The following is a 25,716-nucleotide window of genomic DNA, read 5'->3' as shown; positions in this document are numbered from 1 at the left end:
AACAGCCAACTGGGAGATGGATGCCCAGGCCAGGTAACATGGATCTGGGCAGGGCACCTATAGTGTCCCCTACAACTGATAAGTAACCTACCAATCCACTCATCCTTCATATCTCAACAGAGTTTTTCAATGCTGTTTTGTTCTTGCACGTGCAATCATTCTTTTGAGGTGATAAAACTTTTTTTTAATAATTTTTATTGTGTTTTAAGTGAAAGTTTACAAATCAAGTCAGTGTATCACATGTAAGCTTATATACACCTTACTCCATACTCCCACTTACTCTCCCCCTAATGAGTCAGCCCGCTCCCTCCTTCCAGTCTCTCCTTGAGGTGATAAAACTTTTATCTTTTTATGGAAACTCCACCTTCAGTCCCCCAGCCCACCTCCAAGCCACCTATTAGAATTGGTGATGGAAAAGAAGAGAAAATGAAAAGGTCTAAAAAAAAAATTTTTTTTTTTGCGTGATAATTATTAGTGAGAAAATGGCTTCATAAGTGACTTTGGTTTTATAGTTATAGAATCTAAGAGTCTGAATTGATTAGATATTTTTGACCTTGGGGATTCAAGTTATCCAGACATAATGATTGAGAATGTCAAGGATTTTCTAAGGCAGTTGTTCTCAGAAATTGGCATTAGAATCACCTGTGGCAAGGAAGTCCCCCCCCACCCCCCCAGAGTGTCTCTGATTCAGGAAGTCTGAGAATCTGCATTGCTAACAAGTTCCCAGGTGATTCTGATGCTGCAGCTCCAGGGACACTGAATATGTGTATCAGCACATATTTTGTGCATTGTTAGTAACCTTTCAATTACAAGTAATAAATATAGTATTTACTATATATTTACCAACATCCAGAGCATTTAATTTAAAAAGGAATGCAGGTGCCTGGCCTCCTGTTAGCATGATTGATAGTTTAGGTACAGAGGATAGTTTTAGTCAGGAATTTTGAATGATAGTTTCGTCTCTAAATATCGTTCATGGAGGGCATTCATAGTTATTTAATCCAATTTTCCTGTTATTATTTTAATGGCACTGATGCAATTTTCGGGTTGCTTCAGATGACCTAGAGCTTAACCTGCCTTCCCAGTATTAACACTTGAAAATTTTTTTGCCACAAGATTTTTCACTTTGTGTGTTATCACCTTTACCAACAACAATGAAATAAAAAAATTCTCAGAATTTTCTGCCAAACGTTCTGATTATAAACAAGCACTTTACAGAATTTCTGAAATCCAGGACATTAGAATAGGTGAAGCCATTCAACTCTTTTTTTCTTTCTTTTGCCTCTGCCTTTTCTTTTTCATTGTGGTACTGGTGGCACAGTGGTTAAGAATTTGGCAGCTGAGCAAAAGTCGGCAGTTTAAATCCACCAGTCGCTCCTTCAAAACCACGTGGGGCAGTTCTACTCTGTCCTATAGGGTCGCTGTGAGTCAGAATTGACTCAACGGCAATGGGATTTTTTAAGTATATATGTAACAAATAATTTTTCTTTTCAATATTCTTCACATGTACAATTCAGCAACGTTAGTTATGTGTATCATGTTGTTCAACCATCACCATTATGTTTCCAACTTTCCCCATTATCCTCAACAGAAGCTCAGTGTCCCCTAAGCAGTGAGTCCCTCTTCTCCTCCCTCTCACCCACCCATGGTTGTTGTTGTTAGTTGCCATGGAGTCATTCTGACTCACCTAACCATAACCCACCCCTGGTAACCATTAATAAACTTTGGTATCTATACATTTGCCTATCCTAGGTATTTCATGTAAGTGGGATCGTATGAGAGTTGTCCATTTGTGGCAGACTTATTTCCCTCGGCATAATGTTTTCAAGGTTCATCTATGCTGCAGCATGTATCAGGACTTCATTTCTCTTTTTGTATGTATGGACCACATTTTATTTATCCATTCATCTGTTGATGGACATTCAGCCAGTTTCCACCCTTTGGGTATTGTGAAAATTCTGCAATGAACATTAGTGTACTTAACTCTTTTTAATTGACCTGCTTGCTGTATATGAATTACTGATATTTTTTTATCCTGAAGTTCCAACATTTTATAACATATCTTGTCAACTCTTTGAGGCTTTGTTGTAAAAAGAACTAATGGCATAAATTCACAGTAACCCTAAATGAGTTTGGGCTGGTGGGGTGGGGGCAGGAAGAGAGTATATGTGTATGTGTGTAGAAGTGGAGATGGATGCAGGGTGAAACTGGGAGAACAACAAGGAGAAAAGAGGAAATACTGTTATCTGAAGTGATTAAGGAAAAGTGATGTTTCCAAAAGGTGGAGCAAAATCACTGTATTAATTAACTGTGAAAACATTCACGGTTACAGTATAGGGCCAGGGGTATATGTAAGAGAATTATGAGATAAACAGAAATAACTGTCTTAAAATTTGATTTAACAGTAAACAAGAAACCTTAAAAAGAAATATTTACCCTTTTACTGTAATCTTGGCATGGGGTAAGGGTTGGAGGGAAGGAAATTTTATATTAAAAGGAATTTGATTGATATTCTATGTAAAATTGAAATAGCTAAGTTCAAACCCATTCAGATCAAATGTACATTAAATAGTTGAGTTAACTGAATTAGGCAGGGTAAGGACACATTGATTTTCAATGGTTTTGAAAATTGGTCCACATATCATTGTTATGCTTTTTGTTTGTAAACTTCAATATTTATTAAGTTTCCACAGTGTGTTCTCCCCTGAAATGTCAAACTCTCTTAATCAGAATGAGGCTGGAGAATCTAACACTAAGGTACATATCTATTTTCTTTTAAAGAATTGATTTTATGGTGATTTTTTTTCTTCATATAGTTAAGAGCCTTCCAGTCCCATTTCAAAACATACTTGTTTTTAGAACTCTTGTTCTATGAGATTCTGCATTACTATAAACACAAAAACCGTTGCCCTCAGGTGGATTCTGACTGATAGTGACCCTACAGGACAGAATAGATCTGCCCCATAGGGTTTCCAGGGAGCGGCTGGTGGATTCGAACTGCTGACCTTTTGATTAGCAGCCAAGCATTTCACCACTGCGCCACCAGGAATCCATTCTGAACACAGTGGGCTCATTTTCCCTATGAAATATTCAAATTCTATCATCATGATGTTAACATTGCAAAAGCAAGTTATTAAACAGAATGAAGCCAATTTATCAGCAATATATGGGGTATATGCCAATATACAGTGATTAAATAGAAATTAAAATGAATGCAGGGCATAAACAATATATTGGCTTGGTTTGGTTTTTAGAACCAGTAACAAATCACTGCTAAGTTCTCTTTATTTATTTTTTTCCTACTCTTAATCAAGAGTGGAAACCCAGTTTGAGGTTTATACATTGCTGTGAACCTGAACCCTATTAAAAAAAAATTTTTTCTTAAATGCCCATTCAATTGCCCCATGGATTAACTTCCTTGTCTATCTCCAGGACAAGTAGGCTACATGCAACAATGTTTCACCTACTTCACCCACTAGTTGCCAGTTGGCTGTTGGCCTCCACACATATCTAGCAGGGACAGGGCTAGAGCAAGAGAATGGTCCATTGTTTTGGATCTATACAAACCTAATACTAGAATCGCCATAAGGGTTATCCAATATAGTGGTGACTTTTGTGCATCCAATAAAGTATAAGGTTAAAAGAAATACAAGCTAAACAAATGAGCATAAGTTCTATTGATCCTTTGGCTTACACAGTGAATAAAATATTACCTTTGGAACTACCCTGACATTTTGTTATAAAGGTTGAAGGAAGAAGTTTTCAAGGTTGTCTCGTGTTAAAATTGCCTTGGGGTTGGTTGAGTGTCGTATGCAAGAGGGTTCTTAATGAAATCTGACCCACTGTGATTTTCAAAAAAATCTTGTATTCCTAGTGAAAAGATTACTTTTTAAGATTATTAAAACTCTTTTTCCAACTGAGGTAGTATTCTACTTTAGCTAATCAATACAGCATCGTTCGCACAGATTTTGAGGACAATGAATCAAACACATTTTTGAAAAAGGAAAAAAAAACTATTACTATTTAAGAATGACTTATTTGTTAGCTGAATACCAATCACTTTTTTGAGGATAGATTTAGCCAATAACTGAATTTTTTTATTTCTTTTGTTTTTTTTTTTGAAATGACATTTGAGTACATTGATTAGAGAGTTTGACACTTAGACATATTTGTGTAAGTAGTAATTTATTCATCATCTGCATGTACTTAACTGGACATTATCATGATAAACCAAAACCAACTGAGTCCATTCTGATCCCAAACGACCCTATAGGACAGATTAGAACTGCCCCTTAGCGTTTCCAAGGAGTGGCTGGTGTATTTGAACTGCCAACCTTTTGGTTAGCAGCTGATCCCTTAACCACTGCCCCAGCAGGGCTCCCCTGTGTACATAGTGTTTACAAAATAAGTATTTTCTTCAAGTGATTAGTAATCACTAATTAGTATCTCAGTAACTAAAACAGTTACTGAGACATTCTATTCCCCTTTGCAAAAATCCTCATTATCCATATTGTAAAGGCCAGCTCGTTCAAGACCCACCACAATCTTGCCCCAAGAAAGCTCCAAGATTTATCTTCCATGACTGCCCTGTTCTTAATGCCTCAAATTATTAAGATGGTTTGCTCTTCCCCAAACACATCTGAGTAGCACAAACAGTTAAGTGCTCGGCTGCTAATCGAAAAGTTGGCAGTTCGAATCCACCCAGAGGCACCTCAAAAGAAAAACCTGGCAATCTACTTCTGAAAGATTTCAGCCATTGAAAACCCTATAGAGCACAGTTCCACTCTGAAATACATAGGGTCTTCATGAGTTGGATTCACCTAGATGGCAACTGGTTTTTTGTTTGTTTGGTTTTAGACATACCTTAACCTTTCCTAGTACCTCTTACTTACCCTTTGTTCATGCTCTGAACAAATATTCTTCTCCCTTGTGCTTCCTCTTCCTTGATCAGTTTTCATGCATCCATATCGTAATGTCTAGGTCAAGAAGACTTTATGAAGCTACATGATAGAGGAGTGAGGAGAGACAGGTCCCCCCTGGGTGATGTCAGAAATCAGCTCAAAAAAGGCAGGTACTGAACCATTCCCGAAGACAACTCATCAGACATGGAAGGGACTGGACAGTGGGTAGGAGAGAGATGCTGATGAAGAGTGAGCTATTTGTATCAGGTGGACACTTGAGATTGTGTTGGCATCTCCTGTCTGGAGAGGGCATGGGAGGATAGAGAGAGTTGGAAGCTGGCAAAATTGTCGCGAAAGGAGAGACTGGAAGGGCTGACTCATTAGGGGGAGAGCAAGTGGGAGAACAGAGTAAGGTGTATATAAACTTACATGTGACAGTCTGACTTGATTTGTAAACGTTCACTTGAAGCTCAATAAAAGTTAATAAAAAAAAGGCAGGTACTTAAGAAAGAAATTTAGTCTGTGGCTGTTTTGTGGATGAACTTCTTATACATTGCTTTGCAGGATCTTCTTGAACTAGACTCAGTGGGGCCTTGCATGACTTTGTATTCCCAGTGTTGCCTGACACAGTGCTTAACCACTTGGTAAAGGAAGGAAAAATAGGCCCACCCTTCTCATTAATCCTCACAACAGCCTTGATGTATCCAGGTTATTATCCCCTTTCTCTACAAGACAAATGCATCAAAAAATATTTGTAAGTGAATGTTGTTAAATTCTAATATTTGATGATCTTTTGGCTCATAGCATCCTTTAAGTTACTTTTCTTTAGTGGAAAACACCAACAATGAGAGAGAGGGAGAAAGAGATAGAAAGACACACAGAGAGAAAAGAGAGAGCAATTATCTATAATCCCAACCCTGGCAAGGAATCTTTTTGGGCAAAGTAGAAAAAGGCATCTCTTCCTTTGAACAGGCCCCAGCCCTCTGCCAAAGTTCACCAGTTAGGCGGTGGAGCCCACGGTGAGTTTCAGCTTTCTTTACCCTCTTAGGCAGACCACAACCTCTACAACTTTTCATGGAGACCCTGTTATGTAGCCTCCTATCTTTTAATACATAAATATTTTAAAGGGTTTGATTCAGTCTTGCCAAAATGCCCTCCCTAAGATTATACCTAGTTGTACTCGCACCAGCAGTGTATTTCCCATAAGTAGGTTACTCCCCCCTCAACTTTTTTTCATTTGCCCCATTTTTCTTGAAAAATCACCAGTTGGTACCAAAAACTGGATTGCTAAATTCTTCAGTAGGGATATTTCAGTAATTAGCACATACATGCTCCAACATAAAAGACATCAAGTTAGATATAAAGAATTCAGACATGAAACCAAAAGAAAATGAGCAGATTTCTTTTATTTGGGGACTCAGTGTCAGGTTTCTGTAGGAAACTGTGTTTATGAAGCAATTTGAGAATAACTGTTGGTCTGAAGTATTAGTAATTAATGCAAAAGTACCTAATTTTCTTGACTGCTTATTGTTTAATAAAAATGTATTGAAGAATCATTATGTACTAGGTGCAGGAATACCGTGGTGAGCAAAATTACATAGAATTGCATTTATGAAGTTTACGGTTTTGGAAAAGGACAATGAAGGAATAAATAGGCAGATAAATATGTACTTACAAATTATGATTAGTGTTAAGAAGGCACTTAGGGAGATGAGACTGAATAATAGGGGGGACTTACCTTCCATGGGGCATCCAAAAATCAGCTTTCTTTAAAGCTTACATTTAACTGAGATCTGAAGAATATGAATAGGAGCCAGCCAGGCAGAGAGTGAAAATATAAAACCCTAGGCAGAGGAAACAGTATGTATGAAGACCCTTAAGAATAAGCTTAGTGAGTTCTAGGAACTCAGAATCTTCTGAGTTCTTGTTGGAAATGGCAAATTCTCATGCCCCCCCCCATGGACCTACTGAGTCAGAAACACTGAGGTGGGACCCAGAAATCTGTGTTTAGCAAGTCTTCCACGTGATTCTGATACGTGCAGCTGTTTGAGAACGCAAACCAAATAAACCTGTTGCCAACGAGTTGATTTCGACTCTTATAACCCTAAAGGACAAAGTAGAACTGTCCCATAGGGTTTCTAAGGAGTGCCTGGTGGATTCGAACTGCCAACCTTTTTGGTTAGCAGCCGAACCCTTGACCAATGTGCCACCAGGGCTTCTGGTGGAGTGGTTTGAAAACCACTCCCTTATTTTTTGAGCCGTGTAGTGGAGGAAGAACACAGGACAGTACCTCTACTCATGGGCAAAGGCAGTGGCAAATGTAGGCATAGGCATTCAATCCATTGGAAATACCTTGTGAATTCAAAGCTAACTCTCCTTGTGGTTATGGATTATTATTCATGTTTAAATAAGTAAGAAGATTTCATTAACTGCCATTTCACTTTACGTTTCCTCACATATAATTAAAATTTATCAGAAAGAAAATATTGGCATTTCTTCTGTTTCCTTAGCAGCCTAAAAGCATGTCCTGCTCAAATGAGTTATTTATACTCATTAGAGACCTTTTTATTTTAATCATGCATATTTCCCATTTAGCCTCTGTAAAAAAAAATTAATGAACTACCTTTTTAATTGTTTTAATTATGTCATTAGTCATTAGAAAAGCTCTGGAAAGCTTTTTTTTTTTTTTGGTTGCTTGTTTGCTTTTTTTTTTTTTCTTATAAAAGGGAACTAATTAGCAGTAGCTCAGAGTTAGGATTATAGAAATGCGTTCCCAAGGAAATTAAAGTAACTAAGATTTCTATAACTTGTTCTTCTAAATAAAAGCCTTTCCTTTGTGGTTCATTCCTTCTTGTTTCTCATTTCCAAATTATATTTGTGAAGGCAAAATGCACATGCCTAGAAAAGAAAGAAATAGATACCATTAGAATGGTGAAGTTATAATTCAGCTTTTATTTTAAGAACGTTGAGGTTATAAGCCTAATAATGAGGTTATATCCTGTGACTAAATATGAAGAGTTATGATTGATGCAAAGGGGGAAACATTACCAAAGAATTTACACTTTTATGTTTGGGCATGCCTTTTTTTTTTTTTTTTCAATAATAGGAAGAGAAACAAGATATAATTTTTCATAAAAATATGAAGGTGTTTTATGGGAAAAACAAAGCAGTTAATTGCTATTTTTTAGTGCCACACCTTTGGAAGTGTGGTGAGTCTGAGAGGAAACCATAATTAAAATATAATTAGTGGTAGTTGCTTGGGAAATAAAAGCACCCCAGGTTTCTTCAGGCTTACAAACATCACATGGTTTCCCTAAAGTCTTTTGCTTTTAATTTAACTTACCCCAAGTCACGCTGCTGATGCTACATCTCGGTCATTAATACTGAACGTTTCATTATTTATGTCCTTATTCAGTTTGCTCATCATATGTGATCATGCCCAAACATGAAAGCTTACAAGAATTGCTCTGAAAACTGAAAGCAAGGAAAACAATGAAAAGAAACAGCGTAATATTTTGCCTTCAGGCTACCACAGTAAAAACTGATACTGGAATGGAATGCAGTTGCATGTCTATTAAAAAAAATACATGTTTCAGTGGCATAATTTATTGTTGAGAATGTCTCTACCAGAGGTACTGTAGAGATTGTACTCATTCAGTCTGTAAGTTCCCTCCACACAATTCCTCAGTATTTGGCAGAAACCAGGAAGTCAACATTATAGAAAGGGATGTATGTCCCAGTTTTGTTGGAGATCTATGGCATAGCCCCATATTGTCAGTAATGAGAAGTCATGTAAGAAGCCTCTTGCAAAAATAAAACCTGACACCTGAAGTCCAAGGCTAAAAGAGGTTGGGAAACGAGATGAGGTAAGGAGGTATAGCGAATGTTGTTGGTACCCAGTGCAGATTCATTGACTGGGCTCGTGCACCCATCCTCAATAACTCTTGTGTTGGCTGCTGTCTTAGTCATCTAGTGCTGCTATAACAGACATTCCTCACGTGGATGACTTCAACAAAGAGAAATTTATGCTTTCACAGTCTAGTAGGCTACTAGTCCAAATTCAGGGTAAGGCTTTCTCTTCTTGGCTCTGGAGGAAGGTCCTTGTCATCAATCTTCCCTGGTTGAGGAGGTTCTCAGTGCAGGGACCCTGGGTCCAAAAGACTTGTGCTCCTGCTCTTCACTCTTGGTGGTACGAGGTTTAAGAGACTATCTGATCTTGTAGATCTCATCCATTTAACTGCCACTAAATCCATCTTATTAACATCACAAAGATAGGATTTAGAACATATAGGAAAGTCACATCAGATGACAAAATGGTGGACAATCACACAATATTGGGAATCATGGCCTAACCAAGTTGACACATATTTTGGGGGGACACGATTCAATCCATGATAACTGCAAACGGCTCACGTTTGCACCCTTTTCCAGAGAAACTTCCTTAGCCAAAAGGAAGCTGTACTAGTTTTCTAGGGCTGCTGCAACAAAGTACAACAAATTGGATGGCTTGAAACAACAGAAATATATTCTCTTACCATTCCAGAGGCTAAAAGTCCAAAATCAAGGTGTCTTTACAATCAGTTTCTTCTAGAGTCTCTGAGGAGGAACCATCCCACGCCTCTCTCCTAGAATCTGGTGGTTGGTTGTCTGCAGTCTTTGGTGTTCTTTGATAGTAACAACATAACTCCAATTTCTGCCTCCATCCTCACATGCTCTTTTCCCTGTGTATCTCTGTGCCTGTTCCCAAATTTTCCTTTTCTTATAAGGATACGAGTCCATTGTATTAGGACCCACTCTAATCTAATATGACCTCAGTTTAACTTGGTTGCATCTGAAAAGACTATTTACAAGTAAGGGCATATACACAGGTACCAGAGATTAAAATCTGAACATATCTTTTGGGAGGACACAATTCCTTTTACCCAATACTAAAGCCTCCTTGCCTGGGAAGTTGTGCCACCCCTTTTCCCCCAAGACCCCCAGATTTGATTAACACTGGGATACCAAAGGACAGCCTCTTTGTTGCAAGATGGGGTCAACCTATGGGCAGCTCCCTATGGAGCTAGGCTGATGCTGGTCTCAAGCTGACACCTCCTTGCTTAGCTTTCTTGCCATGTCTTCCTGTTTCTCTCATTTTCTTTCTCTTAAGAGCGTTCGCTCAATAAATCACTTGCACAATAAGCCCTATCTCAGACTCTGCTTCGCTGGAACCCGGCCTAAGACAGTAGGTATCTGAGACAAAAGCTGCACCTACATCCCAGGCACCACACCAGGCAGAGAACCAGAGTAAAGAGCCAAGAACTACAGTTAACAGTGGAAGTCTCCAACCCTGATGAATTTCATGAAGGGCTTACCTACATTTCATCTTGTGTTCCTTTTTAATTGGTCCAGCCACATACCCGTGGCAACTAATAACATCTGATAAATTTCAGATGGCATTGGATCCTCTGGACAAAGCAGGGTATAGTTCCTGGCTCTCTTGACCCCAGTGGCAGGTACTCACTCCCATCAGGATGATATAACCAACCAATTGTGTGGAATCAATTCCAACTCACAGAGACCCCATGTGTTGTAAAACTGCACTCCATAGAGTTTCCAAGGCTGTGACCTTTCAGAAACAGGTGACCAGGCCTTTCTTCTGAGGCATCTCTGGGTAGGTTCAAACCACCAACCTTTCAGTTAGTAATAGAGCACTTAGCCACTTACGCCACCTAGGGACTCCTACCCAGTAAACAAACCCACTGCCGTCGAGTCGATTCCAACTCATAGCGACCCTATGGGACTCCTAGCAGGTTGATATTGTTCTTGTTGTTAGTTGCCTCGAGTCAATCCTGACTAATGGTGACCTCATGTGTTAGAGTAGAACTGCTCCATAGAGTTTTCTAGGCTGTGACCTTTCAGAAACAGATAGCCAGGACTGTCTTCCGAGGTACTTCTGGGCCACCAACCTTTCAGCTAGTAGTCAATGATGTACCCACCCAGAAATGCAGAAGCTGCAAAACACAGCCTTGGCTGTACCTACCCCAGTTCCTAGGTTACTGGGTTCTGGAAGGCCTTCCCTGACCCAGGTCTAAGAGCCCCAGTACAAGTACTAAAGACCTCTATTTGCAGGACAAGCTTTGCTTTTCCTCCTCCTCTACTTGTCACTACTAATCCAGCATGAAGAATCCTGGGACTTTTCCTAACACCTCCCATTTTGGGCTATTTTTTTTTTAAGGGCCTTTGTTCACAACCATTTGTTCAGTAAGGTTTTATTGTAGAGAGAAATGCACTTAGTCACTACGTAATTTTTCCAGGTAGCATTTATAATGCAAACTTCTCTGCACAGGGAATAGAGCCCTAAGATGACGTTTCATTGTCCGACCCTACTAATTTTGAATTCCTGGTAAATGAGATAGGACCTCTACGAAATAGTAGGCTAAGATTTCAGGAGGAATGTTTAATATCCCTAACAGGGAAAGTTTTTCAGTTTCTCGGTAGCACTATTTATATGTAAATACTCACAAATGGTGGATCTGGCAGAGCTAATTTAAGCATCCCAGCGTCTCTTCTCTTTCTCCCTTGTTTGTGCGGCTACTCCTGCTGAGCCTTTCTTGGATTGTTGTGGACCTCCACCACCCCTAGAATTTCTTGCCACCTACGCCCTCATCTTGTTTCACTTCCCTCATCATTCAGTTTAGATTCCATGGTCTGCTTTTCAATCTCATTCTAACTATACTTTAAAGTCCCTAAGTGTTTGTGCCACCACCATCTGACAAAACCCCAAACCTGAATCAACTACTTTCTCCATGCATGCATGGAATACTGTCGAAGAAAGTGAGAAAACAGGACAGATTGAATCTGCTTAAAAAAAAAAATTATCTCTGGCCTCAAAAGGGCTGTCAACACTATCTAGCAACCTCACTGCATTTTTTAAGTCAAGTTCTTCTCACAGTCTCTACCACAATAAATTCGAATGTTCCCACTTACCTCCAATCCGTGTTTTCATTCAATAAATATTCATTGCACACCCATTCTAGTCCAGATCTCCTGCCTCTTACTTTACAGAGGAAATGAAGGCGCTCAGACTAGAATTCCCTCAACTTACTGTTTCCAAACCTCCAAACTACCTCCTGCGTCTTTCAGTAAGGATCGTCTCTTAACTGTCAAGTCAAAATCTCTCCCCTAAAAATAATGTTCCCTTGTTAATAGACAGGGAGTCCTGGTGGAGCACTTGACTGCTAACCGAAAGATCGGGAGTTTGAACCTGCCAGCCGCTCCGTGGGAAAGATGTGGCAGTCTTCTGTAAAGATTGACAGTCTTGAGAACCCTATGGGCAGCTCTACTCTGTCCTACAGGGTCACTACGAGTCAGAATCTACTCAATGGCAGTGGTTTTTTTGGGGGGGTGGGGAGGGATCGTTAATAGACAATCCCTTTCTTTTGTTGCAAAAGTGGTCAGTGACCATAATTCTAAAATACATACGTGAACAAACCCTTACTACATGAAGATAAGCAAAGTTCTGAGCGGCAGTTTCATTTTATAAGAAGAAAAAGCTTGACATATCAGACTTATATATCATTCTCAATCAGTGCTTTTATATCTCTAATCAGACAACATTTAATGAAGTGAAAATTCTGCCTGCATGAAACTGGTCATAATAAAATTAGGCTTGGTTTGTTCTTTCGCGGCGAACATATTCCAGATGTTTCCAAGAAAACCACAGTATAATGACTCCCTTTGATGCGTTCTCACTTGCTGCTTCCAACTAGAATAAAACCTACTAAAATCCTGGTAGCATTTCAACTGGCACATCATATTGTTCCGAGTTAACTGTACTTTTTGACATTTTATGTGTAATGTTTAATAATGTAAAAATGAATTTATATGCATAACATTAAAAGCTCTGATATTTGAAATATAGTCAACCTCAATGCTACATGCATTTTAATGACACGGTAACAGTATGTTCATTTTTTACATAATATTTCTTGTGATTCAACGTTCTGGGGGCAATGCTTCTTGTTCGGCACACTTCTCAGCATTGACAACCTACATCAGTGAGCCATCTGTAGTGATATGGCACTGCCAGCAGAACCTTAGGTAAAATACCCAAGTGAAGATCAACTAGGGCCCTTTCCTGCTTCCTTTTCCCTTTCCTCTTTTCTACCATCAGTTAGCTTCTTTCCTCCAAAGCACCCCCGCCCCCGCTCAAATTATCTCTTTTAGCAACTTTTAGCAATTCTCTTTGCACGCGGGGAGTAGGGGGAAACTTTGGTGCAGTATCTCAAGGGAAGAAAGCACACTGGGGTACTTTAGCCAGCCAGAAATCATCATGATGGTACCAAGCACAGGAGGATGGAGCTTTTAATGTTACACGTATAAATTTATTTTTGCATAGAGTTTCCAAGGAGCACCTGGTGGATTCAAACTGCCAACTTTTTGGTCAGCAGCTGAGCTCTTAACCACTGGGCCACCAGGGCTCCATTTTAACCAGAGATCAGTTAATAGGACTTCTACTATAATGCTGGGTAAGTGCAAAAAAAAAAAAAGACGAAGGCTCAAGATCCCACGACAATGTAGAATTGAGAGAGGGAGAAAATTAAAAAAAAAAAAATTGAAAGAGGGGAAGAGAGGATGTTGCGATTAATTATGAGTAATGAAACTCATTTTTCAACCCCTTTCACCCTCGGAAACATTGATGCAGGATTTAATTTTGTGGCCAGAACTTTGGGGAAGGGAGTGAAAATCAAACTATTCTAGTAAGGGACATTGCAACACGTACATTCTCAGAACTAAAAGAAGCAGAAATACAGATAAGGCTTAACTGGGATGAGTATTCAACTCAATGGCTGAGAGCCACACTAGGCTGTCTTGCCATCTCTGCAGTGGTCTTCCTGTTTATCACATCTTATTTATTTGTGGTTGCTAAACAAACATGATCGTATCCAGAATAGTTCCGTTTTATAATCGTCATCCTTGTCCGGCTTGCTGTGCTTCCCCATTGACATTTAAGAAATCGTTATATAATCTTTCTATTATGTAAAACAAAATGATTATGGTTCACTTCCTTTTAGAGATATGAATTCATGTTTATGGATTTTGGAGCCCTGGTAGCACAGTGGAAACCCTGGTGGCTAGTGGTTAAGTCCTACGGCTGCTAACCACGCGGTCAGCAGTTCGAATCTGCCAGGTGCTCCTTGGAAACTCTATAGGGCAGTTCTACCCTGTCCTGTAGGGTTGCTATGAGTTGGAATCAACTTGACAGCAATGGGATTATAAGGATTTTAACCACCTTTCTCAATTTTAACCACTTATTCAGACTCTTAATTCATGTATTTACTTATAAGGAAATGAAATAATAATATTTATTATTACCTATAAAAATATTCCTTAGTTTCAGACAGATTCCAATGACATTCTGCAAACATGAATTTGAAGATATTTCACATATTATGTTTTGCATATGTGTGATCAGGTTTCTTTCTATATTCTTTATTCTTATGTTTTATTAATATATAATTCACATACCACAAAATTCACCCTTTTAAAGTGAACAATTCAGACGTTTGTATTGTATTCACAAGGTTGTACAACCATCACCAATATCTAATTCCAGAACATTCTCATTACCCCCTAAAGAAACACCATGAATTTTTTAATACAATATTTTAATGTCCACTTTTTAAAACTGTAAGCTAAACGGAGTGATTATCACAATGTCTTGTATAATCTAAGAAATAGGCAAGTCTTCTACTCCATACAACACCACATTTTTTTATTAACTTTTATTGAGCTTCAAGTGAACGTTTACAAATCAAGTCAGTCTGTCACATATAAGTTTACATACATCTTACTCCGTACTCCCACTTGCTCTCCCCCTAATGAGTCAGCCCTTCCAGTCTCTCCTTTCGTGACAATTTTGCCAGCTTCCAACTCTCTCTATCCTCCCATCCCCCCTCCAGACAGGAGATGCCAACACAATCTCAAGTGTCCACCTGATATAATTAGCTCACTCTTCATCAGCATCTCTCTCCCACCCACTGTCCAGTCCCTTTCATGTCTGATGAGTTGTCTTCAGGGATGGTTCCTGTCCTGTGCCAACAGAAGGTCTGGGGAGCATGGCCGCCGGGATTCCTCTAGTCTCAGTCAGACCATTAAGTATGGTCTTTTTATGAGAATTTGGGGTCTGCATCCCACTGATCTCCTGCTCCCTCAGGGGTTCTCTGTTGTGCTCCCTGTCAGGGCAGTCATCGATTGTGTCCGGGCACCAACTAGTTCTTCTGGTCTCAGGATGATGTAGGTCTCTGGTTCGTGTGGCCCTTTCTGTCTCTTGGGCTCTTAGTTGTCGTGTGACCTTGGACAACACCACATTTTAATGGTGAGATATTCAGGTTTATTTGAGAGGAAAACACCATTCTTATTGGAATGTACATACTGGCTCCTTCCATTTGGGGTAGGAGGTAATAGGAGGGGTGCAGATGAGTTCAGGGTAAACACTGGTTTTATCAACATAATGAACCAGACAGAAAACTAATACTGGCCCAGATCAAGCAAGTGAAAACAACACGTATAGCCAAGTAAGCAATGCTGTCCTTGTGCACAGACATTGCATTACACAAAGTGTTCTCCTAAGTGAGGGAATTCGTCCCTTAGAAATTGCTCATTGGAACATTTGGACATCATGCATCATATTAAAGATCCATAAATGTCATCTCAATAGGGTAGATATGATGCATGGTAATATCCTTCCCATATCTGCATGGGGTTCTTCCACTCAACAGATTGTCATGATGCATTGCATCAGAGAATCCTGCTCTAGTGCTTCAAAGACAGGCGAAAAGCCCCGTGGGAGCTTTCCTAAGTCATTGCTAAAAAAAAAAAAAAAATACAAGGACTAAAATACTTGGAAATGAAGAAGTCATTCTTGGGACTTGAGAAAATACTGTACTCTCTAAATGGAACTATTTATTATATGATTGGTGCAACGTTTGAGTGCAACATTTTATGATTGAGTATAGCTTTTTATTATAAAAATGAGGATCCATTTCTGGTTGTGAAATGAATAGTTTAGAATCTACCAGTCCTATATTTTTCACAGTTACTTTATCAATCCAGAATTTCTTTGGAGTGGTATATAATATAGTAGTTAAGAACATGTACTCTGGAGGCCAACAAATCTGGGTATGAATCCCAAACCCATCAATGATTACCTGTGGGAACTTGAACAAAGTTTAACCCTTGCAAGTTAGTTTTCTCATGTGTAAAATGAGAATTCTCCAACTATCAGCCTCATAAGGTGGCTGTGTAGGAATAAGTTCGTGTAAACGTTTAACACACTCAGCTGCTAACAGAAAGGTTGCAAGTTGGAGTCAACTCAGAAGCACTTCAAAAGAAAGACTGGCATCTACTTCCAAAAAACCAGTCATTGATAACCCTGTGGAGCACAGTTCTACTCTGACACACGTGGGGTCACCATGAGTCGGAGTTAACTTAACAGCAACTGGTTAATGTGTGAATAGACCTTATTAAAGCATTACGCACCTAGAAAACTCTTAATAAATATTAAACAACAACAACAACAAAAACCAAACCTGTTGCCGTTGATTTCGACTCATAGTGACCCTATAGGACAGAGTAGAACTTCCCCATAGGGTTTCCAAGGAGCAGCTGGTGGATTCGAACTTCTGGCCTTTTGGTTAGCTGCTGAGCTCTTAACCACTGCGGCCACCAAGACTCCCAATAAATATTAGTTATTATTCATTAGTTAATGATTTTTCATTGCTGTAATACCACCATAATGGAGAAAATATCACTGACACTGCACCCCAGATAGAGTATCTTGTAATTCCCATGTGTCTATATTTCTTTGCTTTACATGTTCTCATCTTCCAATTAACCCTTGACTATTTCACGCAGGTACTTCGAGGAGAAATTGCACCTCTTAAAGAGAATGTAAACCATGTCAATGACCTTGCTCGCCAGCTCACCACACTGGGCATTCAGCTCTCACCGTATAACCTCAGCACTCTGGAAGACCTGAACACCAGATGGAAGCTTCTGCAGGTAGGCACATTATGAAAATTAGTGTTCCTTGTTACAATAAAAGAATATACAGATAAAGCTTGTTTGGAAGGAACAATAAAAGTGATATTTTCATTTGATTTTCCTGATAATATTTTGTGAGGGTGGGATATTTTAAATTATTTAATAAGTCCCTATTGTACTTTCCAGTCTAATAATATTAATTTCTGTAAATGGCTGAAAGTCAGACTTTAGTATGTTTTACAATAAACATGGAAGATAATGCTGAATCATGATTGAAGAACTGAGTTACTGGCGTAGTTACTTTGTACTATTATTGCTTGGATTCTTAAGACATCTTTCCTTTTGGAATCTTAACAGAAACAAAAGTCAACAATAAGACCCCTTCTAAAATCTCTTGAAGAAAGAACATTTTCTCACAAACCCACACATGGAAGTTTTTCATAGACTTGCATAATAAATACAGGAAATATAAGTGTATCCAAGGTCATTCTCATGTATCCAAGCTGTAGAGCCTTGAGCTAATTATTTAACCTTTCTGTGCCTCAGTTTTTCATCTGCAAAAGAAAGATGGTGGCAATAAAATTTTTACAGCATCAGTTTATTGTTAAAATGGATAAGTCAAAATATTTGTAAAGCGCTGGGAACAGTATTTGTAACGTAGTAAACGTTTTATAAATTCTAGCTCTTGGTGTTATTGCAGTTATTATTATTACAGCACACAGTTTTTGGAGTCAGATTTACTAGGTGAGTGACCTTGAGGTCACTTAACCTCTCTGATAGTCAAGTTCATCATCTGTAACAAGGGTGCTGTAATATTAAACGAGATAATTCATATAGAGTTCTTCCTATACTACCTGGCTCATAAACCCACCCACTGCCGTCGAGTCAATTCTGACTCATAGCAACCCTATAGGACAGAGTAGAACTTCCCCATAGAGTTTCCAAGGAGCACCTGGTGGATTTGAACTGCCGACCTTTTGGTTAGCAGCCGTAGCACTTAACTACTCCGCCACATAAGAACTAAAAAAAAAAAGGTCATGATGGTGGAAGAAGTGTGACTATATGTTACTACGTGCAGGACACTGCATTACACCCCAGTGCAAACACAGATCCATTTCAAGGTAACACCAGAAGTGCCAGAGTTTGTAGGTTTCTGAGAATGCAGCCACCAATCTCTTGCCCATTGCAATGGTTTCCTAAGAGACTGCAATGGGCTTTCTTGCCTAGAGGGCTAGGATGGCAAGAGCAGAAGCTCATAACTCCACTTGAGTGTTTTTCTCCTGAAAACTAGTTTAACCATAGAATTAGGGAATCGTTTTCTCTCCTTCTCCACTTTCATAGTATGCAGATAGTATGCTCCTAAGGACAGAGTGAAAACTGGGTTTGAAATATTTTCTTTTAGTTTCTATGAGAAAAAAAATGATAAGCCAGATTACTTTTCCTATCGGCAGTCCGTTTAAGGGTGTGATTGAAAGTCCTATTAAAGAATTGCTAGATCTTTAATAAAAACAAGTTCCAAATTCAAGATCTCTTGAGATCTCATGTAATTTAATTATGATCGCATTGGATAGTTTTTGAATATTTGTATGATTGATTATTATAAGTGGCAGGACCAAAGCAAGGCAATAGAGTTAAGCAATTATATGCTTTTCTGTGTCTGTTTGTACCAGAGTGGTTGAGTACTACGGAAATCTTCTCCGTTTCATCCTTAGTATGTTTTTCATTTTAAGCATAAATAAGAAAAGTAATAAATGTCCAAATAAAACGAGCGGCCACATTTGCTCCATTTAAGCACTCTTGAACTATGTCTTTAAATTTTCTTTTGGAGAGCTGAACGATACCATTTGTTTTCAGAAGGAAGTGCAAGGTTTGTGACTATGGCATGTGAATTTACAAATGAAGCCAAAATATTATGAATGATAGGAAAAGTTCAAAAATAACATTAATACTAAGTGATCCAGTCTAGTTGCACTATTTGTTTAGATGTAAAGTATGAGAAGTATTAATAGCTTCATTTTCATCCATTCGTTAAAATGAATAAGAACTTGGTTATAAGTACGTGCAAGGAAACCATGTGATACAACAAAAAGCGCTGTAGTGGATATTAACTCTATGGCACTGGGGTCTGGGGAAGTTCAAACAAGCTCAGCTATTGTTTGCCCATGTTATCTTGTGAAAGCCATTTAACCTCTCTCAGATTCAATTCTTTCATTTGTAAAATGAGACGATTATCGTAGATAACAGCTAAGGTTACATGCAGTCCAATCCTTTGATCCTATAGCAGCATATCTGGGGGACATTCACATATGACAAAATTTAGCCTAGAATCAATGAAGTTGTTTCCTATATTCGTAATGCAGATGTGGTTTCTTGGAATTATACTTCTCCTTCCATAACTCTAACTTTTAAACCCCTCATCTCAAAACCCACATGTACACAGCCTCCTCATATTAAATATGCAAAAGTCAGCTCAGTCATTTTGTGCTGTAGGCTCTTAATATAGCAAATTTCATATGTTTCTATTTTTGAACCTGACCTTACGCAGTCATGCATAGGAGGTGTTTTTAGCAGAAAGCTAATCAGTCTCAGATTTTGGTTTGTACACAACAGAGTCAAGTTGATTTCATTCTTTTCTTTGACCATAATGCTAACCACTCTGCTGTATTATAAATGTGAGCCCTGTTCAGAAAGGAAAGAAAGCAAAACAATGGAGCTCACAGCAAACAACTTTGTCCCCATTACTGGAAGAGTAACTCATACACCCTGTCTGGGAAATTTTACATTTAGAAGAATGTATTTGAGACTAAAGCATGATTCAGCTTCTGTGGAGGGACGCTTGATCCCACCATCATTATGACATCATATTTCTATAAAGATAATTTTACCACTTGCAATGTTACATCAGTTGCTAAAACCATGATAAAAATCAAGTGCAAGTTCATCTTTGGCTCTAAGGCAAATTAAGGTCTAGAAATGGAGTTGGAGTAGTGGGAAGGCAGATATAAAAATGTGAAAAGACAATTAAATTTGAACAAAGCAATGCAATAGGAGTAATAGAGTTACGTACTACCACACTATGTCTATTTGGCATCAGGATATCCTGGGTTTTGTTACATGATCCATTAATTTTGTTTTTAAAAGACACCCAAGCTGGGTTTTTTAGCTCTATTTAGTATTTCAGTTAAAATGGCAGAAACAGGTAAACCATGTAGCTGTGAACATCGACAGTCAAGTAAGACCCAGTCGCCATTTACCTGTACATAGAAATTGAGTGCATAGAAAGTTCTGAGTTTATTTTGAGTTCCCCAACAGAAGTCTAAGAGTCATTGGTTTGCCTGTTGGAACTCTTTGTGGAAATAAAATCCAATTTTAGCCCTCAGAGTGGACATATTTTCTGGATGTTTCTACTTGAACAGTTGACAATGTGTTCATCATGTAGGAAACCATCATTCCTTGCAGTTACAGAGAGTTTCATGTACATTATCTCATTTAACCCTCACAACACTATGACTATGTGTTATCGTTATCCATTTTACAAGTGAGGAAACTGAGACTTAGAAACTTGAAGTGACATAATCACAGTCACACAGCTTGTGTCAGTCAAGATCTGAATTGGGTCTTCTGAGCCGCAACCCCCAACCATTTTTCCCCTTTTCTAAAACATATGTATTGAGCTTAACAAATTCCTACTGTAAAGCTATTTCAGGCAACACAAATATAAAATACTTCAGTTTTTCCATGCTGCTCCCCCCGCCCTTAATCATTCTCAGGGATGTTAACTTTGAAATCTTCCTTTTACAAACCAAGGGATTTGTGAGCCCAGTTCAGTGTACCACTTAAAATCACACCTGTAATTTCAAATATAAAATTATAAAGCATTATATTCCTCACTTTGTTTAAGTATCAGCAGTTGTACTAAAATCATCCCAAAGTGATTTTAATGAGTTAGCTCTTAAAGCAGAACCAGTGCTCATATTTGATCAAGTAAAGTTAAACTGATGATAAGTCTTTCTAATTTTGAAGAGATACACAGACATTAAGTGTTGTAGTCGTGCTCTTTAGTCACAAAGCACAAGCACTATGCGAGGGAATGTTCTATCCATTTCTCGGCACTCATGAGTAAACCCACAAATAACAGCAGAAGCTGCAAATAGACTTTAATATAAAGAGTGCATACTTTATCGACCTTAGGGATGTACCAAATATAATCACTTGTGGAAAAAAAAAAGAAGAATATGAAAGCATTTCCAGGTATAAAATTCTTCATAAATGTTAAAGAACTGTATCTTGAATTACGTATGTTTTTTTTTTTGAAGGTTTCCTAAGATTATTCATTCCAAAGCATCTATTGAGCATCTATTGTATACCAAGCAGACATTGTAATTGTTCTGTCTGGTACAAAGACATACTGACCAGAACCCCCTTTATTGCTGATGCCATCTTAAGAAAAGATTTATAGATGGGTTTTCTTTTATTGCTTCCAAAATGGCCCTTTCTTCCTCCCTTTATCCATGGTACAGACTATATATATATATAATTAAGGCAGTAATGTTTTTAAAACAATACCTTGTCAGAACTCTGGTCTATAAAATTGTCAGTAATTTCTGACTGGGAATTTGGTCTACGTAAGCATATTAATAAGATTTGTGAGAATACATGGGGTCATGGTTGGTCAATAGAAGTGTTTTCGTGGCTTAATTTTTTTTTTTTTTTAGTTTTTTTTAATTCAAACTGAGCAGTGAGATAGGTTTTATAGGGAGGTCATCTACCTGTATTATCATCATTCAACACAGGATTTGAACCTTAAGATGTGTTGACGTATTTCAACATTTTTCCCACACTCTTTTTAAGGCTCCTATATGAATCGGCTTGCATTGATTATAGGGTCCTTTCTAGGCAAGGAGTCTGGGTAAACCACACCATGTAGTCTTACCGATATGCGGATCTGTTTCTAACTGAGGGTAAGGGAAAGGCATCCAAACTTCCTTCCCTTCAGCTTTGCTAATGGTTGGTTCTCCCGAGGCTGTTCTAGCATGCTCTTTTTGATTTTTTTCTTTAGTAAGACCCAAAATGGAACTGATAAGAAATTGGTTAAGTCTAAGGCCATTCTTTAAGGAAATATACTTTCCTACATTGGTGGTTCTCAAATTTTAGTGAGCACCAGGGTCACCTGGAAGTTATGTCAAAACACAGATCTCTGGGCCCCACGTCCATAGTTTGTGATTCAGTAGTTCTAGGGTGGGGCCTGATATTCTGCATTTCTAACAAGTTCCCAAGTGACACTGATGCTGCTGATCTAAGGAGCATACTTTGAGAACTATTGTTGGGCGTTAAGCCAGTTTTAAGAGGCTAAAAAAAATCAATTCTGTAAGACACCTTGAGGGGTTTAGGATCTGATCAGATAAAATAAGTATGACGCCATGCGGAAAGTTCTGTACTAAAGGGATGTTACCGTACTATGGGAACATGAAGACCCAAGCACTTAATTTTTATGCAAAATGGAAAGAGGAAGGTGAAGAGAAGCTTTCAGTAGACTTCTAGAAACATGATTTGCTGCTATATGGATTGATATTTATTATATTTTAAATCATTTGGTCTGGAACTGTGCTATCCAATATGATAGCCATGTATGGCTACTGAGTCCTTGAATGTGGTCAGTCCAAACTGAAATGTGCTATAAGTATAAAATATATAATGTACTTCACGCTTAGTAGGAAAAAAAGACTAAAATATTTCATTAATATTTTAACATTGATTACATGTTGACAAGATATTATTATGTATTTGGTTAAATAAAATATGTCATTATAATTAAGTTTACCCATTTCTTATGGTTATTCAGGCGTGAGAATTTGGCACACATTTTCTTGAAATGAACAAGCTTGTCACTTCAAGTAGAACAACCAACGATATTTATTTCTTTTTACTTTTTTACGTGTGTCTACTAGAACATTTAAGATTACATATGTAGCTTTCCTTGTATTTCTATCAGACGGCACTGGTCTAGAATGTAGTTCTTAAAATTTCGCATGGACAAGAATCACCTGCAGAGCTTCTTAAAACACCCCCCCAGAGATTCAGGAGGTATTGGGTAAGGCCTGGGAGTCTATATTTCTCTCAAACTCCCAGGTGATGCTGTTAATCTGTGACCACACAAAAAAGTATTGTTTTCAAGCTATGGATCATAGAATTTTTTAAGAGAGATCTATGAATATATTTTGCATCAAGCATTGTCTGTAGCCTGAATATATAATTGTCTTGTCCCTGTACAACTATTTTTCAGAAGAAACTAAATACAGCTGTGTTAATAAACTCTTACAGTTATTTATCAGCTAGTTACCTTTTTTTCAATCAACAGATACTAAGTAGTACTTCTATCATGTGGTCATTCACCAATATGTGGAATATTAATAAAGAATCCACATATTGAAAAGACTGGAAGCCACTACCCAAAAATATTACAGCAACATGTAGGAAAAAGTACCTCTAACTCATTATAAATTGGAAGTTGCTCCTATAAAAAGATTTAAAGTGTAACAGCTAGCATGATGTGTCCACTGGCAGGAGTTTTTAAAAAGCTGATGGTAAAGGAAATGAAAAGAACAAAGAAGAAAGAAGAGTGTGTTTGTTTTAGAAAAGGTTAGGTCACAGAAGGATTTGTTGATATTAGGAAGAGAATGACCCATGAAAAAAGGACAATTAAAGTTCTAGGAAAACATCTTTTCAGGAGGGAGAGAACCATCATTTATACTTAACCTCATCTCTGTAAAAAAAAAAAAAAAGGGAGGACATGAGCAAGGCCTTTTAAAGCTTTGAAAGGGGAGGATGTAAATCTGAATGCCCAGGATAGTTAATATGCTGAGGTAGAAGTGCACTGCCAAGCTTAAGGACATTGTCCTCAATCAGTGTGGTTTCCAGTGTATAGTTTTGTTTTTTTAAACAACTAATCGTGCGTTACGCAAGAGGAATGATACTTAAATTGCCTAGGTGACCCTGAAAGTAATGTGACATGGATGTTCTAGAGTATATGCTACTCACCCCAAAAGAAGAATGGTCCAATTTTCAAGGCCATTCTCTGTCTCATAAAAATGGCATCAGGATGCGTGGGAGTTATAGAAAGAAAAAGGAATGATGTAGGCACTGTGGCCATCCTGTTTGCTAAAGTAATCAGTACTCAGCAGAATACTTGAGGGAGAACCTTTGTAGATCTCCAGGATTCTCTCTGTGTGAAGCTCTCTTCTCTCTGGCCTTCTGTCCTATGAACTTTAGCTGCTTCAGTCTCCCCAGACTCTCAGTTCCATCTCCTCAACTCAGGGAGTCTGCCAGGGTCTTCCTGAGTTCTTCTTCTTTGTTCTGTGGCCTGGAAGTTCTCTCAAGGAAGTTAGCTAGGTCACTCTTAGGGCTCACCCCTTCTGTTTTCTGACTCTCAGGGATCACTGTCCTTCCTTGTCTGACGCTCATAGCCTTATAATCTATGATGGTATATATTTTGTCCATGTTTTGGTTATTTCAGGCCAGAGAATAGATTTGTTTTTTGTTACTACAACTTGGTCAGGAGCAGAGGTCCTAAAACAGCTTTTGGAGCACTGATAGTTGTTTTTCTTTTTCTCCTTGATTTGGGCATCATATGCAAAGATTGGAAACCCTGGTGGGGTAGTGGTTAAGGGCTACACTGCTAACCAAAAGGTTGGCAGTTCGAATCTACCAGGCACTCCTGGGAAACCCTATGGGGCAGTTCTACTCTGTCCTTTAGGGTCGCTATGAGTCAGAATCGACTTGATGGCAACGGTTTTTTTTTTAATGCAAAGAATATCCAAGGAAAATAGGTAATTAGCTGATAATCTGCAATCCTGCAGACACTGTGACTAAAAAATATATATATATATGAGGGATAAAATGGGAATGAAGCCTTTAGAAATCAAAGAAATATTTGAGTTTAAAAAAATGAAAGACAATTTTTTGCGGGCATTTTGAAGAGCGAATGAAAATCTTATGAAGTATTCATTAGGCTACTTGACTGCTTGATCTTTATGTACTACCTAATTTCTAATTTGTTTATTTTCATAAGGAACTAGTTTTGCTAGTTCTGAAACTAGCTACTATGGCCATCCATATAAGAGTTTTATTATTCTCTTTAAAAATGTAATATGTTCCTATTATATGTGCTTAAACAGACTATTTATTTACAGATTTATTTTTGTGTCCCGGTATCCTGATATTCCTTTTCAGAAATGTACATGTTGTTACGGGTCTTTAAAATTGCCATGATGCCCGTTTCCCTTGCCTTCTCCCTTATTCTCAAGTGATATTCGCCCTTCCTTCAAATTTCTCTCTGCTTTATTCTTCTATGAAATCCTGGTGTCATAGTGGTTAAGAGCTATGGCTGCTAACTGAAAGGTCAGCAGTTTGAATCCACCAGGCGCTCCTTGGTAACGGTATGGGGCAGTTCTACCCTGTCCTATAGGGTCGCTATGAGTTGGAATCGACTGGACAGCAACGGGTTTGGTTTGGTTTTGGTTTTTTATTCTTCTAAGTGTCTGAACTCTCTCCTTGGCTGCAGTTTGACTTTGCCCCACCCTTTCATCTGCATTTGTTTGCCCGGGTTGTTTTCTTCATTGCTTTTCCCACTGTCCTGGTGCGTGTGAAACACTATTCCAACAGCTGCTACCAGTTCCCAGGCTACGTCATGCACAGCAGTCAAAGAGCTGCTGTTCTCACATTTTCACCCAAAGCCTCCCCCTTGCCTTCTTTACTGCACATTCCTCTAGAAATAACCCGCATTCAGACT

At 38.4% G+C, this 25,716-nt stretch overlaps 1 protein-coding gene across 1 annotated transcript in view; it reads left to right on the top strand.

Annotated features, from left to right (window-relative positions):
• DMD (dystrophin) overlaps positions 1–25,716 on the top strand; it is a 1,889,362-nt gene that overhangs the window by 1,526,332 nt on the left and 337,314 nt on the right. The window contains exon 55 of the mRNA XM_010599731.3: positions 16,800–16,946. Within this exon, the coding sequence (XP_010598033.2) occupies positions 16,800–16,946 (147 nt within the window). The remainder of the gene's footprint in view (positions 1–16,799; positions 16,947–25,716) is intronic.

The sequence above is a fragment of the Loxodonta africana genome, chromosome X (genome assembly GCF_030014295.1).
Source record: "Loxodonta africana isolate mLoxAfr1 chromosome X, mLoxAfr1.hap2, whole genome shotgun sequence".
NCBI classification, from domain to species: Eukaryota; Metazoa; Chordata; class Mammalia; order Proboscidea; family Elephantidae; genus Loxodonta; species Loxodonta africana.
Note: the sequence above shows the minus strand (reverse complement) of the source record. Positions and strands in the feature narration are given on the sequence as shown.